Source organism: Penicillium alfredii, assembly GCF_028826965.1.
Source record: "Penicillium alfredii strain IBT 34128 chromosome Unknown utg000012l_segment0_segment0, whole genome shotgun sequence".
Lineage (NCBI taxonomy): Eukaryota > Fungi > Ascomycota > Eurotiomycetes > Eurotiales > Aspergillaceae > Penicillium > Penicillium alfredii.
Window position 1 is genome coordinate 1395955 of NW_026622709.1, and position 20311 is coordinate 1416265.

Consider the following 20311-nt stretch of genomic DNA (forward strand, 5'->3'; position numbering starts at 1 on the left):
AGATCATACACTGTAGAGCGCCCGAGATATATCTCGTTGTTCAATCCCATGCTGTAGCTTCTCCATATTAGGAATGGGAAACACGCAAGACACATCTAACCGTGAATACACCTGGTAGTTAGTGACCTGTACATGGGTAGTACATGTCGGACAAAAAAAGATCAATCTATTATATAATATAATTTTTACTTTAAAGTCTTAAATTAAGAACTTAGTATATTATATATTCTAAATATATTATTACTATATAATATTCTTTTTATAAAATATAAGAGTTATAATTATAATTTATATTAGAACAAAAATACTATTTAATAATAGTATATTATCCTAATAACTAAATAGTTTTATAATTAGAATTATATAAAAGTTAGGTCGAATTAGGTTATATTAGGTTTTATTAGGACCCTAATACTAGGTCCGGTTTAGGTCCGGGTTAGGTTTTGGGTCGAGATCTTCGACCCAAGTTGAGTTATACGGAAGTCTACGATAATTAACGCTCGCTCAAGTTCTTTATTCTATAGGATATTGTCACGCCGAAGGTCTTCGTGGAGGATTCCCAAAGCTCTGATTTCCTTATTTAATTAGTGGATCCCTTACAGAAGCTAGGGCATTAGCTCTATCGATGCCGTGTTTTTACCCTCCTAGCCCGTTCTCGCTTGGAGACAGTTCTATCTGCACTGGTCCGCGGGCTTACTCTAACATACGCCTCTGGACTCGTGGCAGTGAACGCGTATCTTGTATTCCTGAAGTCCAGGCGGGTAGCCATTGGGGTTGGCTACTACAGAAGCAGACAGGCCGTCAACTTATACCAATAACTCACAGGATGTGAGATCTTGGACCATGAGGACCTGACTGCACTCCAGGAGAGAGATGCGATCCACCCCGAAACCCCATTCAACCCCACGGGCGAAGCAAGCGGCATCAAGTACTTTGCCGACGAAGCCCAGAGGGGCTTATTTAGTCGTGGACTTGACGTTTGGTCGGCCCGGAATCCAAGATCCGTTTGCTCTCGACGCGGATACCATCATGCATAGCGGGACGAAGTACTTTGGGGGCCATAATGATCTCCTATGTGGTACTTTGTCCATCCCGCCCGAGAGAGAAGAGGCATGGCTGAAGCGCTTGCACGAACAGCGCACCATACTGGGCAGCGTACTCGGTAGCATGGAGGTCTGGCTTGGCCTTCGCAATCTCAGGACGTTGGAGTTGCGTGTTAGACGACAGCGAAAATGCAACCTGCCTAGTTCGGTGGATTGCTGAATTTCTGAAATCTGTGGAAGACAATGCCATGAAGTCAACCGTCTCCGCGGCAAGACACGCCAGCCTCCAAGATGCGGACATGGATTGGTTGCGAGAGCAGACGCCGAATGGATTTGGGCCTGTTTTGGGGTTGGAGATGAAAACCGAAGGCATGACTCGTCGGCTAACTGGGCTTCTGGACTTGTTTCAACATGCCACTAGCCTGGGCGGCGTTGAGAGTCAGATCGAATGGAGGAGGCTTATCGATCCGTCATCGAGGCCGACTCTTCTTCGTGTTAGTGTTAGCGTCGAGCATATAGATGACTTGAAGGCCGATCTCCTGCAAGGGTTTGAGTCAATGTTGCAGCCTACGCGGGTCTAACAATTGGAAAGAGAAAGAAAACACAAATGCGAGACCGAAGTTTTCTAAATTGGGATTTGAAATTCACGATCATCAAAATAAGAAGCCGAGAGCCTACGATTGAATAGCTCGAATCATCCGATTCAGTCCCTCCTCCAGCATATTCTGCGGATGCGCAAACACCATCCAAAACCACACCGTCTCTTCGGCGGCATATGCCGCCCCAGCCGCGATACAAACCCTTTCTCTTCGAAGCCTTGTAAGAATGTCCTGATCTGTAGCTGCGACAACATCTCCTAGGTTCATCCAAATGAAGAATACCACGTTGCACTCCATATAGGGAATCTGATGACGCCGTAGAAAACCCGTTGCTAAACGGTAGCTTTTAGCTAAACGATGGCGGTTGGTTACGGTGTACGACCTGGTGAAACCGTTATCGCATAAAAGAGAGGCGGCGACGTGATCCGCCAGGTTCGAGGGAAAGTTGTAGAGACTTGTTCATCGAAGCAATCAGCATAGATCAGTATATCGTTCCAATATAAAGAATAAAAAGAACTCACGATATGCCATCTACTGTCCCCAAGAGATGATGCCTATCCGATTGACTGATCAAGCAACCAATTCTCAATCCCGTTGCGCCGAAATCCTAGTACGGCAAGGAGTCAGATCTATTTTCTGGTATAAGAAGGGACTGTGGAGGAGAAAGGGCTTCATACTTTATTTAATCCCCCGACCACATGCACCATGCTTGGATCCATGATATTTATGACATCCATGAAAAATATCGATTTGAAAGCTGGAGCATTTCATTCGGCAGGTGAGGATTTTCCCAGACAGACAGTGCATAGACCTCGTCACAAATCAGATGAAGTCCGTATTTGGCACACAACTTTATATACGCCCGAAGAACACTTTCAGGGTAGCAGCGCCCTAGAAAAAAAATCAACAAATCCACAAGTTGGACAAGACTAGTAAATAGGAACAAGCCGAGAGGATTGTGCGGTGAACACAATAAAAGTGCTCTGACGCAACATCCGTTCACCTTCGCTTCAACGTATGCTTGCTCATACTTTTCGACTGCGGCCATGCTAAATGGATCTGTTGTTGCGAAAGCAATTTCAAGGATTTTAACTCTGCAACCTTTAGTGAGCTTCATCTAGAAGTTTTGGTCAGGGCTTACCCTGGCCGTGTGCCAAAAGTCGTCTTCAAGGTATTGAAGTATGGAGGTCCAACGAGAATGTAATCGCCAAAATCAGCTAATGCCCAGGTACAACATTCGACTGCATTGCTGACGCCAGTTGTAACTGCTAGATGAGTGAAATAGGGCGTGATCCAGGGAGATAAATGGTTGTTCAACAAGTGGCAGATGGGGTCTTTAAGCTTGTGAGATCCGCTGAATCCGTCTCCACGGGTCAATTCATATAATGAGACATGCGACTACAGGAAGCAATTTAGTGCAAAAGTTCTGATTTGGCGATAGTGCAGAGTAGGAAGTGGATTAGAACTTACATTATTGATAAACTGCTCCATTTCTGCGTGCATCAGAGTCTAGGCAGATATTAATATCGACAAAATTGACGACGACAAGTCCTTATATTTTCGGCAACACCAAGATTGACGATTCCATCGGGTTTGGATTTCGGATCCCACGCGTCGCTTAATACGTCGAGAACAGTTGGTTTCTGTATCGCAAAGGCTTGGCCTCGCGCAGAAAGGCTTCCCTCTATGCTATTGATCTGACGTTAACAGCCTGACTGGTCTTCAATGAATGTAAGAGGTTTGTGAGATTACAGGGACTTTCTTTCTAATTTTAGTTTTGCTGAGTGTGGGTACATGTTCTGAGAAGACGCCCAAATATGACGGGACCAGTGGAAAAAGTAAGAATAGAAGATCATGCATTCCTGTGATATGTTCTTCAAATACAAGAACTTGGAGGGCTCAATAGACAATCCGAAGGACCTGGATGATTTCACCTCTCTCAGACATCAGTTCCTCTTATTCAGTCGTAAGTTATAGAACCAAGATAGAGATGGATCTGTATTGTAGACACTTCCTTCCATGTAACTTCCGCCCTTGATATCGCATTGCCTTGAGATCTTTGAACATTACATCAAGAAGAACACGTTCCAACCGGCTCGCTCTTGTTAGTGTGTGGGTATAGTATGCAGGTCCCCGAACAACAATCCGGATCCTGGTGACATTGCTTATGAGCTATATATGAAAAGAAAAGTTAGTGACCATCACTTTGGAAGCAATCTATGCTGATCAAAAGAACACATAATGTGGGAAGAGACATGGGCCTTACCCTGCAAGCAGCGCGTGTCAAGAGGGTTGGATATGGCAGCACCGCTAGTGAGGGCGGCAAGGGCGCTGATCAGGAAAAGACTGAGGAACTTCATGGTAAATCGGTGTAGAAGGTAAGAAGTGATGGTGTGGATTCATTCTACGCGGGATGGACAAGCCATTTTATAAGCCAAGTTTAATGAGCGGCCCCTCAAATTATTCCTGGGGCACTCGTCAGCCTAGGTCTACCCTATCTATATTTGGGTTATCCGAGTTAACAAGACTGAAGTGCTGGTGCTGACTCGCTTCCGGTGAGGTTTCGCCCCATCCCCACAACTAAGTGCCAAACTAGAACTCTTAGCTTTTCAGCCTCGTCCAACCAAATTACTAAGATGGGTCAGGAGCTGCAAATCGTAAGCCGCGAAAGGGGTTAGCTGAGAATATTCTTAAAGAGATGTTGGAGACGAGCACATTGACCTCTACAGGATCAAGCCTACACATATTTTACCTTTCGCCGGTCTTACGTGAGATACATTGTGGAATGGGTAGTCACTTACATAGGCAAGTGGCTTGAAAGGACTGGGTTTCTATGCTGACAAGAGAGAGATATAAGTGCATGATGCCCCATTACAGCCCTTACTGGCCCTACTGGGTCTCTTCCCGGGTTGTCAAACGGTATTGGAGTTGAACGTAATATTAACACTTGGATATGACTACTCTTTTTTTTTTTTTTTTTTTGTCATGATCGTTATTAGTGAGGGGATGCTTGAAACAGCATCAAAGGCCACCGTTTCTAGCTGCCTATTCACTATTTATCTAATCCATTGCAGTTATACCTAGGTCTAGGGTCTGCTTCAATGAATATATAGTTGAACGGTTGGATTACGTCCACGAGCAGAGTATCAAATAGAAATAGAGGAAAGAAGGAGAAATCACTGTAGAAGAAATCAATGCATAAACAAGCCGTCAACAGACTCGAAGACGGTGGCTGTGCGAAGAGAATCTATTGTTGGATGAGGCAAAGCGGTCTCTGCGAACAGGCTGTTATCCAAGATTGCCGGAGAGGCTCAAGCCGGATGAGATAGAACTGCCGAAAGAGCGAGCCCGATGAGTGCTGTGTGGCTCGTGATGGGGCCTGCGATACCAATCTGAGGTGGAGCTCGCCAACTCGATGTATGGATGCTAACCTACCGGAGTTTGTCAACCAAGAGCCAGCTGTCAGGACCGAGATCGAAACTACAGGATCTGTTCGCAGTGGGGCAAGATCGAGCTGAAATCCCCGGCGACGACAAGAGACAAAAGAACATTACCTATTATGTTTCTGACTGCGGTGGATGAGCGTAGTTGCTGGCGTACTGTACCATTAGGCTTGTGTTCGTCAAATGTCTATCCGACTTATATCTCATATTGGAACCTGACATTAAGCCGCGGAGTGCAGGGATTCCTTTCATTCCTGCCAAATGAGATGATTACAATTAGAGTACGCAGAGTCGGAATAAAATTCAAATGCTTAGGAAACATTGATATATGGTGAACTCTCATTATATTAACATTAGATGCAATCTTTGTACAAAATCGTAATGCTCATGCCGCGCAGACTGCCAGAGTATGAGCTTGCATAGCTCACCTTATATGTGGACCCAATTCCAGCAATTTGCTGGTCGATATGCAAGAAAGACTTCGATATATATCATTGACTAATTCTTCCGGCCACTTATCGCCGACTTCCGCGTGTTGACCAAGTCCAGATCATACGGGTTCTCCTCGTACTGCGTCGCAGTCGGGGTGCGATGCATGGACCGCCCCGACTGGCGAGAAGCGTGCGACGCATACCGGGCGATGGTGTTGCGGGGCGGCATGTGAGAAAGACTCCCGCTGTCGGAAGAGACTTGATCATCGTCGTCGTCGTCCGAAGCACTGGGCTCCGAATCGAGCTTCTCGGCTTTGTCGTCTTGTTTCTCCTCGCCGCGAGTCTCGACCTTGTTCTTCTCCGCCAGCCGGCGCATAAACGCATCGGCCTCAGCGGCGAACGTGCAGCGCTGGCGGATGCGAGCGCCGTATTTATAGAAAATAAACGGGAATGGCACGCAGGCTACCGCCAAAAACGCGGGGATCGACGACGCCCAGTGGATGCCGAGATTGCGGTACATATACGTTGTAAATAACGGGAACGCCATACCAAATAAAGAGCGCAGCGCCGAGTTGGCGGCCAGCACCGAGGCAGCGAAGATGGTATACGAGTCGATGAGGTAGTTGAACACACTCAGGAACACGAGCACCATGCCGAATCCGAATGGCGCCCCCGCTGCAACCGACACCATCCAGTGGATGCTAGGGGAGTTGGTCCAAGCAAACCAGAATAGACCAAGAGGCAGCGCAATGCCCCCGACCATACTCGGAGGTAGGCGCACCTCGGGAGGGAGTCGGTCAGTGGTTTGGCTGCACTTTTTGGCGTAGCGCATGTTCTCGGGGAAGGTGTAGAGCACGGCGGCGATCATACCGACCATAATTCCTAAAAAGGCGAGGCCGCCCACGCCTTCGCTCCAGCCGCGCACTTCTTGGAAGACGATTGGGTAGGCGGCGAAGAGCATATAGAGGGTGCCATAGATTATGGCCATATAGATCGAAAACAGCAGCACGATCGGCTCGCGGAACAAGAGAATCCATGGACGCGAGAGCGCTGTTTTCAGGGTCTTTCCCATGGGTGCAGTTCCGCGCTCGATATCCAGCTTGCTTCGGTACACCTTACCGGTCATGGCCGATAGCTTCTCCGCGCGCCGGCGCAGAAGAACAGGGGCGTAAGTTTCTGGCAGCAGAACAATCACACAGATCCAGAGTACGCCAGCGAACGCTGCCAGAAAGCCCTCTACCCACCGCCAGCCCGCCCCCGTCGCGAGAAACCCGCCAATGACCGGGCCGATAGTCGGGCCCAGGAATGGCGCCGCGGCGAAGAAGCTAATCGCAATACCACGCTGGGACGCTGGGAACATATCGGCAATCGTGCCACCACCATTCCCAAACGGCGAGGAGCCGAAGCAGCCAGCCAAGAATCGCAGGATAATCAGTGTCTGAATGTTCTTCGCGCCCGCTGCGCCCGCGTTAAACGCAGTCAGAAACATATAAGTAATCGTGAAGATGTGGCGCCGGCCAAATATCTCGCTCAGCGGTGCCCAGATCAGCGGGCCAATCGCAAAACCAAGCACGAAGAGCGACACGCCCAGAATAACCACTTCCTGATCAGCGCCAAAGTCCTCGATGATCTGGGCCATGCCACCTGAGTATGCGGACGAGACTAGCGCGACGGCCAGCGTGACGAACGAGACCATGATCGTGATATACCATTTCTTGAAAGGGCTGAAGTTCATGGGATTGCGTGGGTCGCGTGGGACCCAGTTCACGGCGTACGGGTCGGCCTCGGTGCCGGAGCCATCGTATGAATATTGGGCGACCTCGTCGGTGATCACTTTTTGATCGAAGACCAGACGCCAGAAGGGGATTTTGGAGGGCAGAGCTACCTCTCCCCCGGCATTGACTGTCATCGCTGATGACTTTGGTCCTTTTCTGGGAGGAGTAGACCAGATCTTGAATAGATTGATCAACTCGCTGGGGTTGGGAGGTTTGTGAAAAACAAAAGACGATCTTCATTGATATGTTCGTGCCCATATAACTGCAAAGAATTGACCGAGGCCCCACAGCCGAGCGGAACCTCGGGCTATCGGCACTAAATCACATTGCAAAAATAGCAATGTGCCTGGGGGTTCCCCTGCTTCCCAAGATAGTTAAAAACTCGGCATCGTCGGGATCCAATGCCGAGTTGATTGTGGACCCAATAATGGGTTCTCAGAGTTTTTTGTGGGTCCTTTGGCCAAGGCGCTGCGCGAGGCTAGAAGTATAACGTGAATAGATGGAGATCAAGATGAAACTTGAATATCTTATTACTATGCCAAAGAGAGCCGAGTGATGATCAATTGTCGCAGATAGATCTATAGCTGCTAGCATTAAAAGGTCCCGCCCCATTCTCAGACTGGAATTAGCCCCAAATGACGATATTATTGTCATAGCTGTGTTGGCAGTCTAAGTACTTGACACAGTAAACGAATCAATAGAACAGGAAGTTAGGGCAACAGAGTGGAATGCTTCATCCTCGAGGAGCGATAGTATCCTGCACCAATCTATACAACTCTTGGCATCTTGTATTTCCTTTTTAGGTAAATTAGTGGAGTTGGGCTGTGCAGCTGGATGACAATCTTTACTTTAAGTAATCGGAAGTATTTTGCTCTTTATTGATAGTATAGAATGATAGTTCTATATTCAGGCTACCGGGGCTGGATAAGCCCCAAAAATCACCGCATTATTCTGGTACTGTTGTTGTTCCTCCTGGGACTGCTCCACCGTCAACAACAGCCGTGTGGAGCGGATATGTAATTCTGGCAGATCAGTTGAGAGCACAGCCCATGGGGTTCTACAACCATAACTCACCTCGCAGATCTACCTCATAACCAACCCAGGCACCCTCATCACGGTCGTCATGGTGCATCAGAATGGGAAAAGCAGGGTTCCATGCCTTCGCGCGCACGCGCATCTTGAGCCCTACCGTCTTATGTTGATCGACCCATAGCATGTCGTCCCAGTCCTGGGGTATTTGAGCCATCGAGCCCTCTTCTTTAGCTTGCTCAGCGGTGGCTTTCCACCAATCGCATTGTTTGCGTAGCCACTCTCGCCAAAGGCGGATGACGCCGTCCTCGATATTCAACGCGCTCAGTAAGAGGCTCGTCCCCGGCATCACCTGCACAAGATTCACCACCACACATAGCTGCGAGAAATCTTCGAATCCCTCTAGATTGACTTCGCGCGTCACGCCTGTGTCTGTGCCATTGGTGTTAGCACAACTTCCCGAGGTAACCCCACCACTCCCCGTATGAGGGGTCCTACCTGACGATGGTACTCTGCTTGCCTTATCCTCGTCTCGTGCCTCGGGTCGGAACCGTGAATATAGTCCGGTCAACCGGCCCAATTGCTGGGCTGGGTCAATCTCGAGCTCGTTATCCTGGTCACTGAGCCCGTCGGTGCCAATGTGTTTGCAGAAAACGTGGGGCTCGGTGAGCTTCGAGCTTGGGTGGAAGCATTCGAGTAGGAGCTGGTATTCCCGCAGCGAGGTGTCGACGAGTAATCGGTAGTGGATGATTCGCAGGACCAAAGCATGGAAACGGCGGCACACGGTCGCTAGGGGAAGTAAGGCCCGGGTCGAGAATTCAGAGAGGATTTGCACGAATATCTGGAGGGGTCAGTTGACAAACCTGTTAAGTCGAGGGGTGAGCGATCGTACCTCGTTGGGCAGGGAATCGACAGTTACCGCGGGGGCTGCGGTCATTGTGTCGCATCAACAGAATATACGCCATTCAGGCGATCTTGAATGTTTGCGAGAGCAGAGTCTCTGGTCGCTGAGGGGCGATAAGCGATAAGGTGACGTCATTGCACTTGTGGACATAGTCCTGGAGACGATGTTTACTTTATTGTTTTTGTTTTTTTCTCTTTTTGCTTATAATTTACGTACATTGTTTATTGGCTAGAGAGTATAGTAATGAATTTCATTAATGTAACACCCCGCAACGGCATCCCGAGCGATTCCCTTCCGGCTCACCGAAGTGCTATTCGGAACGACTAGCCCGCTGCCGGACGGAAATGTCAATTTTGCCCGTCGGCGCAGACAGCATTCCTGGATTCCGGAGACCCCACCCCCGCCGTCGAAACCGGAGAACCCTCAAATCGCGAATCTTTCCCGATCCCCGGCTTTTCTTTTCTTTCTTTCCTTTTTTTTTTCTTGCTCTCTCCCAAGGTACTCTCGGATCGTCAGTACTTAACGCCATGGAGAACGTCCTCGACGACATTTCACATCGCCGATACAACCCCCTCCGTGGGTCCCATATTCTGGTCTCTCCGCATCGCACCAAGCGTCCTTGGCAGTGAGTTGCAGCAAGATTGAGCATTATCAGAGAATATCTCCAGGCTAATGCGATTCATCGCAGAGGACAACAGGAAAGCCCCTCCAAGACCACCCTGCCCGACTATGATCCCGCATGCTATCTGTGTCCCGGGAATAAGCGCGCTCAGGGCGATGTCAACCCCAAGTACGAGAGCACCTTTGTATTTGTCAACGACTACAGCGCCGTGAAAGAGGAGCAGGCCGAATACAATGCACCCAGCGATGATGGTATTTTTTTTTTTTTTCACTTCGTTTCCGGCAATTGTCTTGCAGCGCTCATATCTCCCAGACCTCGAATCGCGCTTCCTCCGCGCCGAGCCCGTGACGGGCAAATGCTACGTGCTGACATTCTCGTCAGCGCACAACCTCACCCTGGCCGACCTGTCCCCGCGCGACATCGTACCGGTAATCGACGCATGGACCGAGATCTACGCGGCACACCTATCGCCGACGTCCCCGCTGGTCGCGAACGCCCCGACAACAACGCTGCAGCCCACATCGCCCAACACCAGCGTGACTAAGCCCAAGGAGCAGTACCGCTACATGCAGATCTTCGAGAACAAAGGTGCCGCCATGGGATGCTCGAACCCGCACCCGCACGGCCAGGTGTGGACCACCAGCACGCTGCCCGAAGAGCCGGCCGCCGAACTGGAGCAGCTGTGCCGCTACCGACAGGCACACGGCGGCCACCATCTGCTGGAGGACTACGCCGAGCTGGAGAGCCGCAAGCAGGACCGCGTGGTGTTTGAGAACGAGGCATTCCTGGTTGTCTGTCCCTGGTGGGCGACGTGGCCGTTTGAGACCATGGTGGTGAGCCGCACGCACAAGCGCGCCCTGGTTGATCTCTCCGACGCCGAAAAAGTCCTGCTGGCCGAGGCCATTGCCGAAATCACCCGCCGCTATGATAATCTGTTCGAGACCCATTTCCCCTATAGCATGGGTATCCACCAGGCGCCTCTAGATGGCTCGCCCGAGGAGGTCGATGCATCATACCTGCACTTGCACTTCTACCCGCCGCTGCTGCGGAGTGCTACCGTGCGCAAGTTTTTGGTTGGGTATGTTCCATCTGATCTTCCATCTTATCATCCATACAATGCCGCTAACTTTATCAGATATGAACTCATGGCCGAGCCTCAACGTGATATCACGCCAGAGCAAGCTGCTGCCAGATTACGCAACTGCGGGGGCGAGTTGTACCGGAAGAAGCTGGACGGGTAAGGGGTAGCATAATCCAGGACTGGCGTCGAATCGTTGAAGCATCGAATCACAAGTGTAGGCATGACCACGAACGTATATATTTTATTCGACTGCAAGTAAGAGCAGTGCAGCTGCTAGCAAGGCAAAACCATAGTCCACCGCCCCTATCACAGAGGGCTTTCTAGGCATTCAAATAAGCCTCCCGCTGCGCCAACATCCAGACCAAGGAAGTCGGTGCAACAATCAAGGGGCTCACGAACCGCCCGTGCAGAGAAGCATCGCCGACCACCAGCTCGCCGATAAAGTGGACTAGCGCAATCCCGTACGTCCAGGCAGCCAGATCGTACGCAACAGGCGTGGTGATGTTGTAGGCGGCCGTCAGGCGCACCACTGCCGAGAGCAAGGTCCAGGTGCTGAAGAGACGGGTAGAGAGTCCACTAGCGGGCTTCTGGCCGTTGGTGTAAAGCTGCGCGGTGTATTTGGTGGAGCGGTAGGCCTGGAAGCTGTTGACGGTGGTGACGACGGAGACCTAGCAAAGCGTCAGTCGGGAGTAGCTACTCGCAAGACAAACCAAACATACTAAAAGCAGCCATTTGGGTAGCAGGCCCTCGAAGGGCGGGAGATATGAGAGCAATTGGTCCATTGTGTTGTTTTGGAGGGTGTCGAGGTCGAGGGAGTTCTCTGAAGAAAACAAGGCCTCGGCGACCAGGTGCTTGGCGCGGGATCGTCCCCCAACAAAGCTTCTCCCCCGTACACCTCCCCCGTTATCATTTTCTGCTTTATTCCCTTCCGCACTTTGCCATCATGGATCTGTCGAAATACACCGAATGCCTTTCGCAGTGGCCTGATTATCTGGCTCCAGGCCTGCCGACCGTCGGAGCATCGCTGTTGCTGGCGACAGGCGGGCTGGTCGTCGCCAGCAAAGTGTGGACGTTTCTGCGGGTGCTTCTGAGTTTGTTTGTGCTTCCGGGCAAGCCGGTATGATTGTCCCCACTACCAATGGAAAAATTGGCAGTACGGCTGACCTGCATACCTGATATAGCTCCGCTCGTTCGGTCCGCCCGGTAGCTGGGCGGTGGTGACAGGGGCCTCGGATGGACTGGGCAAGGAGTTCGCGCTGCAGCTGGCGCGGGCGGGATTCAACATTGTGCTGGTCTCGCGGACGGCGTCGAAGCTGACGGCGCTGGCGGAGGAGATTTCCGCGCAATTTCCGGCGGTGCAGACCAAGACGCTGGCGATGGACTTTTCACGCAACGCCGACGCCGACTACGCTGCGCTGGGGGAGTTGGTTTCGGAGCTGGACGTATCGGTGCTGGTCAACAACGTGGGGCTGAGCCATTCGATGCCAGTGCCCTTCGCCCAGACGCCCGCGTCCGAGCTGGCCGATATCATCACCATCAACTGCACGGGCACGCTGCGCGTCACCCAGCTGGTCGTCCCCGGCATGACGCAGCGCCGCCGCGGTCTTATTTTGACTATGGGTTCGTTCGGCGGCCTGCTCCCTACTCCGCTGTTGGCCACCTACTCCGGCAGCAAGGCCTTCCTGCAGCAGTGGTCCACTGCGCTGGGTGCCGAGCTGGCCCCCTATGGCGTTGACGTCGAGCTCGTCCAGGCGTACCTGATTACCTCGGCTATGTCGAAGATCCGTCGTGCCTCCGCGTCCATTCCCACGCCCCGCGCCTTTGTTCGCGCCGTGCTGTCGAAGATCGGTCGCCACGGTGGCTCGTCCACGTACGCTTACAGCTCGTCTCCCTACTGGAGCCATGGTATCATGGCGTGGTTCTTGACCTCTGTGACGGGGCCTATGAACGGTTTTGTGCTGTCCCGGAATAAGGCCATGCATGAGTCTATCCGCAAGCGTGCTCTGCGCAAGGCGGAGCGTGAGAGTGGCAAGAAGAGCACTTGATTCGGTGTTTATTGCCGCGGCTCAGTCGGGAGTTGTGAGGCCCTGCCCGCCTTTGTGGCGACATTCTTAACGAGTGGCCAACCTGTGAGATGTTAAGCAAACTGGATGTTTCGGCCGTGGGTGTACTGTCCGGCCTCAAGTCAACAATGATTATCAAAAATAGCCAATTGGAATTAACCATATTTACGCATGACCTAGGCATTGGGATCATCCTATCAACGCTTCATCAAAACAAGACTGAGGCTATGGACAAAGACTTTTGACTCAATTTCGTAGTCTAACTTATATAGACGGGATGCTCTATTAGCAGATGCAGCATACACCCGAAACAAGTACAGTCGGGCGGTGCAGCGTCCAAATCCAGCTGGGATCTTTCCAGCCTAATTCCGGAGCGAGTAGATGCGCGCCTCGTACGGACGCAGTCGCAGCTTGCGCTGGAGCGGGTCATCCTCGACATGGTAGTTGGCGATGAGCATGACCGCCAGATCGATATTGATTTCCTCGGGGATCTCGAACTCGGAGTGCTCGGGCGCCCAATTACAGAACACCAGACTGCGCCACGGGCCTTGGGTCCGGAGGAATGAGAATACTTTGGGCGCGGTTGGGTTGACGGGGACGTAGGCACCGTAGAACTGTGGTGGCGTGTTAGTCCTGACCATTCCGCCATACAACTTCATTCCCTCCCCCAATCTTTCCCCTTTTCCTCTTCCTTGGTAAAATTGAAATTTAACAGAGAGGCTTACCATCAGTGGGTGCTGCTTGCGGATATGTGCCAGCTTGATGAAATAGTTAAGCACCGAGTCCGGATCGCGCTCCTGCGCCTGCACATTGATATCGGCATACTCCTCATTCAGCCGGATCCACGGCTTAACATCCGCTGCCGTGAACCCGCCGTTGGCCGAATTGTCCCACAGCATCGGGGTGCGGGCATTGTCCCGGCCCTTGAGCCGGATGACGTCCATAACCTCCGTCATATCGGGTTCCTTGGACGGGTCGCTTTCCTTGCGTATTTTATGCTGGCTGTGAAGATGTTAGTAAGAGCATCATATGTGTTTAATCGGGAAACATCACGCACGCTTTGTACCACTCCTGCGTCTCCACGTCTGGATAGTCTTCGATCTTCCAGTTCTGTGGATGCGGCGTGCCCAGCTCTTGACCCTGGTATAGGAACACAGTCCCGCGCAGCGCCAGTAGGAACGTGGCAAGCATCTTGGACGATACGGCACGGAATCGCGGGTCGGGGTTGCCGAAGCGCGAGACTGCGCGCGCCTGATCGTGGTTCTCCAGATACAAGGAGCTCCAGCCTAGAATTTCGTCAGATACAGGGCAATACTAGCAATGACTTCAAAAAGCACTCACCGTGATTTCCTAGCATATGCTGCTGCCACACACGAAGCACACGCTCATATTCCCACAGCTCGAACTTGCGCGGCTGCCACTTGTCGCCATTGGCGCCGTCCAGGTTCATGTGGTCGAACTGGAACACCATCGAGAGCTCCTGGCGTTCCTTGGCCACATACTCGCTGGCTTCGTATTCGTTCACGCCGCATGGCATCTCGCCGACGGTGCAGTTGGTGTATTTGCTCAGCACCTTGCGGTTCATCTCGTGCATGTACTTGTGGATATTCGGGCTGTTCCATGAGTTACTAGGGCGTTTTTTTTTCTGAAGCAGACTCACCCGTTGGTATACATCTCTGTAGCCGGCTGCTCAACTTTGTCCGGATTTTTGATCGGCGCGTCGGGCAGCCCGGGCATTTTGGAGACCAGATTGATGACATCGAACTGAACAAGATATCAGAAACTACTCTTACTGAAATGCAGTGCAAGCAAACTCACCCGGAATCCATCCGTGCCCTTCTTGCCCCAGAAATCGATCACGTCAAAGACCGCGTCGCGGACTTCGGGATTGTCCCAGTTAAGGTCTGGCTGCGACGGCGAGAACAGGTGCATATCTGCGATGGTTAGGCCGAATCAATCCTTCAAGAAAAGAATGACCTACACCACTCGTCTGTCTTCTCATCATATGTCCATGCGGGCCCTTATTGAATATCAGCATTCACCCACCAAAGTCAAGGAGAGGGAGGGCATCCTACCGCCAAACATGCTCTCCCAGTTATTTGGGGGCATCCGCTCGCCATTTTTGCCGGTCTTGCTCTTGCGCCAGAAATACCAGTCACGTTTCGGGTTATCTCTAGCTTTCTTCGACTCGATGAACCATTCATGCTGGAGCACGTGTCAGCGGATACTCACCCTTTTCCCGTCATGGATGACATACCTGGGAACTGGTATGGTTGAAAACCATGTCCATCATCATCTTCATACCGCGTTTATGCACCTCGGCGCACAGGTCCTCCCAGTCCTTCATCGTCCCGTACATCGGGTTGAGCTCCTTGTAGTTGGCGATATCGTACCCCTGGTCTTCCAGCGGAGACACGTAGATGGGCGTCAGCCAGATCATATCGGCACCGAGTTTCTTGATATAGTCAAGTCTCTGGATGATGCCGCGCAAATCACCAATGCCGTCATTGTTACTGTCCTGGAATGACTGCACGTAGATCTCGTAGATGATGATCTCGCGCCACCACTGCCGGTCCATATCCATGACCAGCGGTTTAAACGTGTCATCGGTTACAGGCATGGCTCTGGTATTTTTGGGGATAGCTAGCGGCTGAGTTTGGGCTCGAAGTCTCGGCGATGGGGTTTTTGAAAGCGATGTGTAGAGGCAGCTTGCACTTGCGTTACTGGGACTGGTGTAAAGGGGGGTGCTCAAATTTCGCAACCCACGGCGACAGGCTCTTGATAGGGAGAAGGTCCTCATGTGAAGCATTCTGCTCACCAGGACTCTTCCGACGCGAGCTGCGAATGACCCCCCTTCTAGATATACCGAACCCCCAAAACTCGCCACGCGCATGCCCCTGCAGTCATTATTCGTAGCCGTTTGATCCAATTATGACTTTCTTGGCTTTGTTGACAGCGGAACCGACATACGATGGAACATATCTCCGAGTCGGTTAAGCGTCCGCCAGTTTTTGCCTTACATTACCTTCCTATGACTTCAACGTACGGCCACTGTAGTCAGCCTAGATATCACATAGATCTGGAGATCCTTTGGGAGCTAGTCAATATTAGTATGTTTTGTTTGGATTTTAAATTGATTGACCGTGAATTACGCGGCTGGCAACGGCCCGCAACGAGAAATTGGCTCAATGGACAGTAGTCAACGATGCGAATTCGATGCCACAGACGACTGCGGCGAGATCGACAATCTGGACAAGCTGCACTGGTGGCAGAAGGCAAGTATCTATCAGGTTCTGGTCCAGAGCTTTCAAGACACCAACGGTGATGGCAAAGGCGATCTGCGCGGTGTGGTAGAGCGGCTTGATTATTTCGTTGCCCTGGGTGTGGATGTGGTATGGATATCGCCCATTTATGAATCGCCTATGTGTGATATGGGGTATGGTCCGCATTTTCACCTTCTAGGATGTTAGCTAAAGCCTGTTCAGGTATGATATCAGTGACTATCGAAAGGTCAATCCGATCTTTGGATCCATGGAGGACTTGGAGCTCCTTGTTCAAGAGGTTCATCAACGAGGTCTGAAGATTATTTTTGATATTGCGCTCAATCACACCGCATCTACTGTGAGTTTGACTGTAATTCCTGGCCACAGGTGCTGATTCAACCTAGCACGAATGGTTCCAAACATCCAGAAAGGCTCGCAAGAATCCTAGCCTGGGGAAGCGGGATTGGTATTTCTGGAGTGTGGGAAAGCTCGACGACAACGGCAATCGGGTGCCTCCAAACAATTGGGAGAGCACATTCACCGGTGAGAACCATATTCAAGTTGCATTGTCCTCTAACTGACTGTTCCCATCAGGCTCAACGTGGGAGTATGATGAGCTGGCCGGGGAATTCTGTCAGTCCTTGTCAGGATACAGCCCTATCCGGCGGTTGTAGGAAAGGGATGCTGACTTACTTTACAAGACTTACATATCTTTGGGAAGAACCAGCCCGATCTCAACTGGGACTGCGAGGAGGTCAGACAGGAACTATACAGCGTGTTGAGGTTCTGGCTGGACAAGGGAATTGATGGGTTTCGAGTGAGATATTCCCGCTCGTGTTCGAGCTTTAACCTGACTTCTCATCAAGTTAGATACGATGAATTTGGTCTCCAAAACCTCGGACTTCCCCGATGCGCCCATCTCCAAAGGTGGTTGTCACTGGCAGCCTGCAAACTATTTGTTTGCGAACGGGTAAGACCGTCGACCACGGTTCTGAATATTACTGATGTGACAAAGTCCACGCATCCATGATTATCTACAGGAGATGTATGAGCAAGTATTCGCTCATTACGATGTGGTGACCTTGGCCGAGATGTCCTGCGGCGTCACCCCAGCTCAAGCAGTTGAGTATACCTCCCGTCACAAGCCGCGACCAGAGTTGAACCTCATTATTCAATTTCAACACGTCGAGCTGGACTGCCATGATGGCGACAAGTGGATGCTCCGGGAGTGGGAGCTGCCGGAGCTGAAGCGCGTGATTGCCGAGTGGCAAGAAACACTAGTCAACAATGGTGGGTGGAATACCGTGTGGATGGAGAACCACGACCAGTCGCGAGGCATCTCGCGATTCACCACCAACTCGCCGAGATTCCGAGCGTTGTGTGCAAAACTTTTGGCTCTGTGGCAGTTCACTTTGCAGGGGACCAACCTGATCTTTCAAGGGCAGGAGCTGGGGATGGTCAATCCGAACACCTTTTCGGAGGACATGAACCAGGATATCGAAACAGTCCAGTATTGGAATGCGTGAGTGGATCAGTTACCCTCAACTGATGCCGCCTGACACATCGCACAGGGCATGCGAGGACGCCATTGACGGCGAGTCTCACAAGCTCGAGCTGGCGAAAAAAGCCATCGTCCAGAAAGGGCGAGACAACACCCGCATACCATTCCCTGTGAGTGTTTCAAGCCCCGGCGGTCCGCACCGATGACCCCAATTGATTTATGTTACAGTGGTCCGACGATCCCCACGGCGGGTTCTGTCCCCCCAGCAGCAAGCCATGGATCCCAGCATTCAACCACGAAAGCGAGTGGTGCGGCGCCCACCAACAGCGATGTCCCGAGTCGGTGTGGTCATTTTATCGGTCGATGATTCTGATGAAAAAGGCACACCCCTCGTTGGTAAGCAGGACTTCACCCGAAGCTTTGATAGGTGCTGATGGTATTTCTTTCTGCAGTACCATGGGTCCTTCGAGTGTCTTGATTTCGATAATCCGCTTGTTTGGGCCTACAAGCGGCGGTCAAAACATACCTGCTATCTCACAGTGCTCAACTTCAGCCCTGGGGCCACTTCGTGGCGGTATGTGGATCATGGGGTGGACCTGGCGCGGTCCAAGATGCTCATCTCCAACCATCAAACGTGCGAGGCAACATTCACCCCAGATATCATCTTGCTGCGGCCATTCGAGGGACGCTTGTATCAGCTTGCAGTGGAGTAGATTCTGTTGTCATGCTGCTCTCATGATCGGGGTAACCCAGAATGGTCCCAGAATGGAAATAGAGCCGTTCCTCGCACACTCTCAGCGTGTCTCGCGCCCTGTGGATGTGGTAGACGGTGTGAGGATGTGCGAATTCACAGTGTTGAGGTGGGGCAGTTGGAGACGCGATGGCTTCGAAGTGAAACGCGAGTGCGTCGGATAGAGTGAGGTGGGTCGGGCCACAGTGACGTTTCGGATCTTCAGACAAAAGACTCGCCCAACATTCCTGGCGGGCCTTGTTAGAATGTCCAATAATATCCTGAAGAGCAGCTTTGACGTTGTGTAGCGTAGATGAATGTTCGAAACCACTCGATGTTTTGATGCCCGAGCGCTCTTACCAGTGCAGCGCGTTAAATCAGAGTCTTTTTCACTTTCCAGCTCTGCAATGGTGTTTTGAACCTTGGAAGCTGATTTCGATATGATTTACCATATGAAAGCCCTTCCTGGCGCCCAAGTTTGACATATCATCCATTCTCAATGTCAGCCCAAGATAACTTCATCCACTCTCTCGACCACAACCTGGGCAAGACCGACATTGCTATCCAGTCAATTCTTCTGGCGATTGGCTTTGTCGCTATAGGGCTACGACTTTGGTCACGGCACTTGCAGCGCGTTCCGCTACAAGTTAACGACTGGCTAACCTTGGGGTCAACGGTACAGCCAGTCCTTCCCCCACTCTTGTCTTATCTATATCTCGGTTGTCCAAGAAGCTGACGGTGGATAACCAGCTTTGTGTGGTTGGTTGCTATGTGGTAGAAACCATCATGATCCTGCTCTGTGGACTAGGGTCAGAAGCCCGCGTTGGAGAGCACGAGGTGTCTGTTCGTTTCAAAGAGGTTTGACCATTGACCCCACCGTATAAGGTATTTGCAACGCTAATCCTTAAGTTAGTTGACGTATGCCGGTGACCTTCTCCGGGTGACGGCAGTTTTCTTGATCCAGTCGTCTCTCTTGCACTATTATCTTCGCATGCATCCGTGTCAGCCGCTGAAGTGGCTTATTTACGGAACCCTGAGTCTTTGCATCGCATTGTGGATTGCAAGCTTGCTGGCAACTGCGTTTTTCTGTACGCCACCAAGGAGGTTCTGGCTCGACATATCAGGGCATTGTGGAGACCGCAAAATATTTCGTACTGGCTGCGCCGCGAGCGAGCTTATCCTCGACATGTTCATTCTGATTCTTGCCGTGCCTTTGGGGTACACTACTCGGATATTACAGATACATGCCAAACGTTTTGCGTGGGGGATAGCTTTTACCCTGGGACTCTGGTAAGTGAGCTCTTATCTGATTCTTGCTTCACAGATCTGTCTGTCTGACATTAAGTCAACAAGCATCATCGCTCTTACTGCTCTTCGTATCAAGTTTGGGCTCGATATCGACTCTGAGTATCCAAGTTACAACACACTGCGCCTATCACTGGTTTCAAGCATGGTACCGCTTCTGGGACTAATCGTTGCGTGCCTCCCTTTCATGTCACCGGTCATGGAGAATAATTTCCACACCTCCACACTATCATCCACAATCCACAGATCCGGCTCTGGTTATGTGACCACAGGATATTGGAAAGCAGAGGAGCTTGATGTTCCTCTAGTTGGTTTTGTCCCACCCGCTGTGCTCAAAGCCGGTCAGATTCAAATCACTTCAGACTGGGAGATTCATTCAACGCGGGATTCTGCACGACTTGATCGAGGGTCATTGCGTCAGGTCTGAATTTTTGTTATGGCCAACTGGACGCACATTACCCTGGTTTCGGTATTGTTTGTCTGTGTATCCTTCCGAATAACAACGCTCGGAGCTTTTATTTA

The 20311-nt window shown here is 51.2% G+C and overlaps 9 protein-coding genes across 9 annotated transcripts; 5 read left to right on the plus strand and 4 right to left on the minus strand.

Annotated features, from left to right (window-relative positions):
- Positions 1 to 873: 873 nt before the first annotated feature.
- Positions 874 to 1624, plus strand: NUU61_010061 (uncharacterized protein; the record flags this gene model as incomplete). The annotated part of the gene is made up of 2 exons (XM_056660586.1): positions 874 to 1162; positions 1221 to 1624. 2 exons carry the CDS (start codon positions 874 to 876, stop codon positions 1622 to 1624), a joined length of 693 nt encoding a protein of 230 aa, XP_056507084.1.
- Positions 1625 to 5583: 3959 nt separating this feature from the next.
- On the minus strand, positions 5584 to 7425 carry NUU61_010062 (MFS transporter; the record flags this gene model as incomplete). Its single annotated transcript, XM_056660587.1, has 1 exon — positions 5584 to 7425. The coding sequence occupies one exon, from the start codon at positions 7423 to 7425 to the stop codon at positions 5584 to 5586; it is 1842 nt and encodes a 613-aa protein (XP_056507085.1).
- A 772-nt stretch (positions 7426 to 8197) lies between these two features.
- NUU61_010063 (F-box protein) lies at positions 8198 to 9257 on the minus strand (the record flags this gene model as incomplete). The annotated part of the gene is made up of 3 exons (XM_056660588.1): positions 8198 to 8313; positions 8366 to 9161; positions 9213 to 9257. 3 exons carry the CDS (start codon positions 9255 to 9257, stop codon positions 8198 to 8200), a joined length of 957 nt encoding a protein of 318 aa, XP_056507086.1.
- A 494-nt stretch (positions 9258 to 9751) lies between these two features.
- On the plus strand, positions 9752 to 11087 carry NUU61_010064 (UDP-glucose:hexose-1-phosphate uridylyltransferase; the record flags this gene model as incomplete). The annotated part of the gene is made up of 3 exons (XM_056660589.1): positions 9752 to 9849; positions 9913 to 10097; positions 10159 to 11087. 3 exons carry the CDS (start codon positions 9752 to 9754, stop codon positions 11085 to 11087), a joined length of 1212 nt encoding a protein of 403 aa, XP_056507087.1.
- A 160-nt stretch (positions 11088 to 11247) lies between these two features.
- Positions 11248 to 11709, minus strand: NUU61_010065 (Erg28 family protein; the record flags this gene model as incomplete). The annotated part of the gene is made up of 2 exons (XM_056660590.1): positions 11248 to 11595; positions 11647 to 11709. 2 exons carry the CDS (start codon positions 11707 to 11709, stop codon positions 11248 to 11250), a joined length of 411 nt encoding a protein of 136 aa, XP_056507088.1.
- A 68-nt stretch (positions 11710 to 11777) lies between these two features.
- Positions 11778 to 12972, plus strand: NUU61_010066 (ketoreductase; the record flags this gene model as incomplete). Its single annotated transcript, XM_056660591.1, has 2 exons — positions 11778 to 12044; positions 12109 to 12972. Coding segments are annotated over 2 exons (1131 nt in total), but the record flags the coding sequence as incomplete, so codon positions are not given.
- A 380-nt stretch (positions 12973 to 13352) lies between these two features.
- NUU61_010067 (alpha-glucosidase) lies at positions 13353 to 15610 on the minus strand (the record flags this gene model as incomplete). The annotated part of the gene is made up of 9 exons (XM_056660592.1): positions 13353 to 13604; positions 13716 to 13992; positions 14048 to 14276; positions 14332 to 14603; positions 14651 to 14754; positions 14809 to 14924; positions 14972 to 15010; positions 15066 to 15195; positions 15248 to 15610. 9 exons carry the CDS (start codon positions 15608 to 15610, stop codon positions 13353 to 13355), a joined length of 1782 nt encoding a protein of 593 aa, XP_056507090.1.
- Positions 15611 to 16178: 568 nt separating this feature from the next.
- On the plus strand, positions 16179 to 18467 carry NUU61_010068 (glycoside hydrolase family 13 protein; the record flags this gene model as incomplete). The annotated part of the gene is made up of 10 exons (XM_056660593.1): positions 16179 to 16426; positions 16476 to 16611; positions 16658 to 16796; positions 16848 to 16886; positions 16955 to 17070; positions 17120 to 17223; positions 17269 to 17775; positions 17825 to 17924; positions 17983 to 18150; positions 18207 to 18467. 10 exons carry the CDS (start codon positions 16179 to 16181, stop codon positions 18465 to 18467), a joined length of 1818 nt encoding a protein of 605 aa, XP_056507091.1.
- A 516-nt stretch (positions 18468 to 18983) lies between these two features.
- NUU61_010069 (uncharacterized protein) lies at positions 18984 to 20216 on the plus strand (the record flags this gene model as incomplete). Its single annotated transcript, XM_056660594.1, has 4 exons — positions 18984 to 19169; positions 19235 to 19342; positions 19398 to 19774; positions 19838 to 20216. The coding sequence occupies 4 exons, from the start codon at positions 18984 to 18986 to the stop codon at positions 20214 to 20216; spliced, it is 1050 nt and encodes a 349-aa protein (XP_056507092.1).
- Positions 20217 to 20311: the final 95 nt, after the last annotated feature.